The sequence below is a fragment of the Gavia stellata genome, chromosome 28, assembly GCF_030936135.1.
Source record: "Gavia stellata isolate bGavSte3 chromosome 28, bGavSte3.hap2, whole genome shotgun sequence".
Taxonomy (NCBI): Eukaryota; Metazoa; Chordata; class Aves; order Gaviiformes; family Gaviidae; genus Gavia; species Gavia stellata.
In genome coordinates, this window is record NC_082621.1 from 1,037,420 (window position 1) to 1,043,760 (window position 6,341).

General features: G+C 45.8%; 1 protein-coding gene across 1 annotated transcript; it reads left to right on the forward strand.

Moving 5' to 3' along the window:
• The first annotated feature begins 449 nt into the window (after window positions 1-449).
• On the forward strand, window positions 450-5,392 carry LOC104255600 (keratin, type I cytoskeletal 13-like). The gene is made up of 8 exons (XM_009809714.2): window positions 450-1,034; window positions 1,998-2,080; window positions 2,645-2,801; window positions 3,062-3,223; window positions 3,649-3,774; window positions 3,881-4,107; window positions 4,435-4,580; window positions 5,367-5,392. Exons 1-8 carry the CDS (start codon window positions 450-452, stop codon window positions 5,390-5,392), a joined length of 1,512 nt encoding a protein of 503 aa, XP_009808016.2.
• The last annotated feature ends 949 nt before the right edge of the window (window positions 5,393-6,341 follow it).

Below are 6,341 nucleotides of genomic sequence, written 5' to 3' on the forward strand. Positions count from 1 at the left end.
AGCATGTGATATAAAAATGTTTATTGGACTAAGAATAAAATAAATACAAATTAATAAAAGATAAAAGGCACTTTGATGTTATAAATACCAATGTTTCTTCTTTGTACATAATCTAGGGCAACTTTTTTTCTTAAGTTGTAAAGTTTGCATCATACAAAAAGCTGATGACTCATAAAACATTATTTTACTTTTTGGAATAAGCTGCTGACATGTAAAGTATCTTCCTTGTGAACTGGGATTTCTAGAGGGAAACTGCCTATGGGCTATTTATTCTTGGCATAAACAGCAAGACTAGCCAGCCCCGTGGGAAGAAGAAACACCCTATAGGTGACACCCCCTTTGGAAGGTATAAATAGAGATCTGCGGCAACAACCAACCTGCAGTCTGATTCAATATCAAGCTGTGCATCTTGCTTTGGGCTTTGGGTTGGATCTGCAGCTGTCCTCAAAATGAGTTGTAGTATTAAGCAGACAACTGGCTCTCTCAGGGGCAGGACCAGCGGTGGCAGCTGTGTTATTGGTGGTGGTGGTGGTGGTGGAGGAGTTCGGATCTCCTCAGTCTCTTCTGGAAGATACACGACTTGCGGGATAGGTGGTAGCCGAGGGTTTTCTGGTAGAAGCTACTGTGGAGGTGTGAATTACGGAGGAGGACTGAGCACTGGCAGTTTGGTTGGTGGAAACTATGGAGGTGGCTTAGGAGCCGCTGTCCTCGGAGGATGTTCAGGCATTGGATTCAGCGGTGGCAGTGCTCGCTTTGGCGGTGGCATTGGAGGTGGCCTTGGTATTGGTCTTGGTGGAGGGGTAGTTGGAGGTGGTTTTGCTGGTGATGGCATTCTTCTTTCTGGTGACGAAAAGGTCACCATGCAGAACCTTAACGACCGCCTGGCTTCTTACCTGGACAAGGTGAGGTGCCTGGAACAAGAAAATGCTGACCTGGAGTGCAGAATCAGGGAGTGGTATGCCAAGCAGGGCCCTTTTTGTGAGCCACGGGACTACAGCTGCTATTACAAAGAAATAGAAGATCTTCAAAATCAGGTAACATAATTTCTCAGCTGCTTTTTCCCTTGTAAGCTTCTCCCACACTGTTGGTTCACAACTTAACACAGTTGTCAAGAGTAACATTTCACTGTTGTAAAATGCTTTTTGTAAACAGACATTAAGACAACAGCCTGTAGAAAGCCCTAGAGCTCAAAGGTAAAAACCTTGAGTGTTTGGACTGTTTCCATTGCTTTTATTCATCAGATATGTTTGAAGGGGAGAATGTTATCTTCATGGAGTACATCTGGACTGGCTCAGTAGTCTTTCTGAATTAGGTTTCTGCCAAGGTGTTTAAAAAGATGTATGCCAAGACAGCAAGTAAAGGAGAAATAAATAATGGATTGCATTAATTTGCCTGAATTTATATTATTCTGTCATCATTCTCGCAGAATTCCAGTTAAATGTTATTTCCTTTTTTTACAAGTTTACTCCTTCATACAGACTTGGGAAATATCAGACATCTAATTAAAAATAAGAACAAAGAGAGCATTGCCATAACACATTTTGAGTATGCGATTTAAAATTAAGAATGTTTGCAAAGTGTGTTTGGCAAAAATTCTAGGATGTCAACGCACAAAGAAGAAAAAGTGAAAAGAATCCAGGAAACAGACAGAATGAGACAGACTTATAATTAAGTTTTGAAACAAAGCTTTTAAATCTCTTATCCATGAAAGTAAGATTTAGATTTAAAAGGTTAGGTGGATTGTGGAGATGCTGGCCAATGCTAATTATACCTCCCTGACTGTCTGCATCTGAACCACGTGTTTTATCATTTTAATACCTTCACCGTACTTCACTGAACACTCAGCCCTATGACTGCTGCACTCCTCAACTCCCCCATCCCTGCTACCCAATATTAAAAAAAAAGAAAGAGGTTAGGTCTGGTAGCAGCAGTCAATGGGTACACTTGAGCCCAAGGATACAGGGAAGGGACTTCACGAGTGAATATCCTTTTTCCAGATTGTCTGCGCAACCATAGACAACAACAAGATCATTTTGAACATCGATAACAGCAGGATGACAGCTGACGACTTCCGAGTGAAGTGAGTACCCCTCAGTTGTCCCCTTCCGCTGTCACTGCACTGCTGTGTGCAGAGCTGGTGAGAAGGAGCTCTCAGACTGGTCTCCTGTGATCCTCTGGTCAGGATAGGCTGAAGGCTATGCACAAAAGCTCCTTCATCCACTGCCTCTAGAGCTGCCTTAATTAGTGGCAGTTCCAGGATGGAAAGTTTGGGACAGCAAGATGTTTTTGAGTGGAGATTAGAGTTCTTGAGAAAGCAGAAGGGATCTGCAGACAGGGAGCAGCGTGGGTTCACGTGAGCTGCCATTCTGGCACGTGGTGTCTTTCAAAGGGGAAGCTTTTGGTTTTTCCTGTTGGAGAGCAGAAACGTGGTGAGTGACACCTCTGCCCCGGTGAAAAAGCTCCAGAGAAGGCAGACCGAGGGCAGATTTGATGGAGCAAGCCTCAGACTGCTTTTCTTAGCAGCCTGTGAGGCTAGTTAGGAAAATACTGTAAGAAAGATGGATGGTCAAACAAACAAAAAAAAAAGAGCAAATGGTGGTGTCAGACACTGACTACTCTTTCTTGCTTTCTTTCTCACCCTCAGGTACGAGACGGAGCTGGCCCTGCGCCAGAGCGTGGAGGCTGACATTAATGGCTTGCGCCAAGTCCTGGATCAGCTGACTCTCTGCAGGTCTGACCTGGAGGCACAGCTGGAGTCGCTGCGGGAGGAGCTCTGCTGCCTGAAGAAGAACCACGAGGAGGTAGGGTCCTGCCCCTCTCGTCTCAAAAGTGTTAATTCGTGCAGGATCCATCACCCTCCCTCTCCGTGGTCACCACCCCTGGGGTGCTGGCTGCAAAGGGGGAAGTGGCTGATGGGGACCGTACGAGTGAACTAGGAGCTGTGCATGTCTAGCAGAGAGGGGCTCTGCCAGGGGCTCTGCTCTTCCCTACAGGGGAACTAAGCTCCCTCAGTTTTTTTCCTTCTTTTTAAAAAATGACATGATTTGGGTGGTGTTTCCAGGAAATGAACTGTCTGAGGAAACAATCGACTGGAGATGTGAGCGTGGAGGTCAACGCCTGCCCTGGCCCAGACCTCAGAAAGATCCTGGAGGAGATGAGGTGCCAGTATGAAACACTGATCGAACGCAATCGCAAAGAAGTTGAGGATTGGTATGAGTGCAAGGTGAGTGAATTGACTCAGCTCTGACTTTCTCAGGCTAACACCCAGGCAATGGTTGCACAGTGATTTATTATATGTTAAAACCACACAACATACTGTAACAGCGTTCAGCATTGGTTTAAATTGACACAGGGGATACTGCCACTCTGCCTCCTTTTCATGGGGTGACAGGAATTGCTGCATGTTAGTGAGACATGAGGTGGGAATTCTTCACAAAGCAGTAAGTAGTGAGAAGAACTGGACAGCAGTACAATTGGAAGAGCAAGAGGAGCGACGAGCAGGATTTACACTCCATTAGGATGAAAGACTTCACCCAGACCTTTCTCATTTCATGTTTTTTGCTAGCTTCTCTGCCCTTTCCTTAATACTTAATCTGACTTACATTAAACATTCCCTGAACATCTTTTTTCTGGATTGGTGATTTGCAGATTGAGGAGGTGAATCGGGAGGTTATTACAAGTGGTCAGGAGGTAGAGACGTGCAACAACCAAGTCACCGAACTGAGACGCCAATTGCAAGCCCTGGAAATCGATCTCCAGGCTCAGCTCAGCCAGGTGGGTGGTGAGCTGGCGTAAAGCTCAGCTGTCTCACAGTTATGCTTTGATGTCAGAATTCGTTTCTCATGCCTGTGTTTGTATTGTGCCACATGTCACCCCTCAGAGGGACAACCTGGAATCCTCGCTGGCTGAGACAGAGTGTCGCTACAACAACCACCTTGGTGAGCTCCAGAGCCAGATCACATGCGTGGAGCAGCAACTGGCTGATCTGCGTGCAGAAATGGAGTGCCAGAACCAAGAGTACAAGATCCTGCTGGATGTCAAATGCCGTCTGGAGCAAGAGATCCACACGTACCGCTGCCTGCTGGAGGGCGGCCAGCAGGACCTTATGTAAGTAGGCTTGAGAAGCACCAAACGATACAATAAAATACCTGTGCCCTGGGTATTTTAACATAAATGCAAAGTAAGCAATAGGTGGAGGCACTGCACAGCTCCTTCACCCTCGCTGACCGATCCTGGCTGCCTGGTAATCAACGGTGATAATCTGCTTCCCTACCCGGTGCCAGTCATTGCCACAAGAAGAAAGGTCACTGCAATATCCTGCCAATTTTCTGCCAAAAAGGGAAGCAGGTTGAGAGCAGCAGGGACAATGAAAAACTGTAGTTCTAGTTTATCTATCGTTTCCTTCACTAAAATGTTATTCTCCTGTTCCCTTAGTCAGCAAGGAGGAATTGGTCAGTCTTCGGGTCTAGGAGGAGGAGTTGCAAGAACAAGTGGAATAGGAGGAGGAGGTATCATTAGAACAAGCCACACTTACACTTCGTCTTCCCAGATGCCACCCTGTGCAGCTGCGGAGATACAAGGTAAGAACTGCAACACTCTACAAGATTTCCACAGTCTTCTCTATGCTAATGCAGCAAGGACAGGCAGCAACAAAGATCTCTTCCACATAGCTTACAGGTGCCATTTGAAAGTTTTATTGTGAGACTACTGGGAAATACATGATGGGAGGCCACAGCGGAGTGTCTACAACGAGTGCTTTCAGGAAGCTGTGACAACAGTAGCTGTGACTCTGCTAGGAAGCATCAGAACTGCAAAAAGGGAGGAGGGGGAAGAGGGCTAGAAAGGAGAAGGAGAGAGTCAGCAGGCAGGCAAGCCACAGAGAACATGGAGAAAGGACTGACATGAAATCTGGGACAAAGAAAAGAGTAAGAGAAAGCAGAGTGTCCAGAAATCAGAAAAAAAAGTGGGAATCATGGGAATACTGGCAGAAAACTGCCAGCACTTCCAGCCAAACTGAAAAATAAATAAATAAATATGGTGACAGTTGGTCCAGGAGAATGAGTGTGAGCAGGGGCATTGTTCTGGCGAGGACCCTGATGCCATTCCCTCAACCAGATTGCTGCTGGTGCAATGTCTGCAGCTTCCACCATTTGGCATTTTTACGTAAAAGGGCAGACCATGCTCCAGCTAGCTACAAATCCCATCTGCCTGACTGGCAGGCAACTATCACACCTTTCCAGGAAGGGACAGTATTTATCTGAAATTCTAATCAAATTGGCTTGTGAAATGATCACGTGTATAGAATGACAGTGGGAAAGAATCTATTTTTGCTATAAACAAAGTAATGTCTCCTTTGATCTTTCCAGTGCCTTGCAGAAGGATTTGTGATTAAGCAGAGAAATGAGAATATCCAACAAGAGAACCCTGAAGCAGAGCCATGGATGAAGAGAGAGAATATTTACTGTATGCCTCTGCAAAGAGCAAGGAGCGTGCTCTTTTGTATTACTCAGCAATGCTAAGCAATGTGTCAGAGGGATAAGCAGAGCGTTGGGCCACATTCTGCTTTATTTTGCTATTTGCTTTTTCCAGTCTGTATTGCTGCATGTGCCCAACCACCATGACTATTGCTGGAGTTAACCAGTAGTATGATCACTAATGTACATGCTGGTGAAAAAATGTCTCTAATAAAACTTTGCTTCTGCCTGATGCAATCAAGAAACCTGTGTCTGGAAACGGAGTCCCTTTAGAAAACCAGGTGCTGATCCATGCACAAGGGTCACCTAAACTGGTCAGGGTCACACTCCACTGGGAACAAAGCTGCTTTGCCAGTGGGAGCCAGAGAATGGCCTCACTGACCTTGCAGGTCTTGTCCACCTCCTCCCTGTCAAAGCCTGTAGCATACATTGCCCGTTCCTGCATGACATCCTCCCTGATCTGCAGAGACAGCCCGTTCAGGCAGATGCCCGCGTGTTTCCCACAGAGCACTGGGCTAAAACGCAATTTTAGAAAAAATTTGAAAGTCAGTGATGGAACATCTGGAGACAGATTGCCTCGCCCCAGTCTAGCGCTGACACATCTGTGCTGTGCCCTCTCGTACTCCATCATCCAGCCTGGGGACTGTGATTAGGTTGAAGAGGAAATCTTCGTCTCCACAACTGATTCAATTTCTGCTGACACGGCTTATACTCTGACCTATCCATTTCATTTTATAGGAATCTTCCCATTGGGAAAAGGACTGGAGGCCAAAGGTTTGTTTCCTATTTATTTTCACATAGTGACTGAGCCATTTAGTGGTCATCTTTCTGTTCCAAAGACTTTCAACCTGAACATCAGGAGTTGTT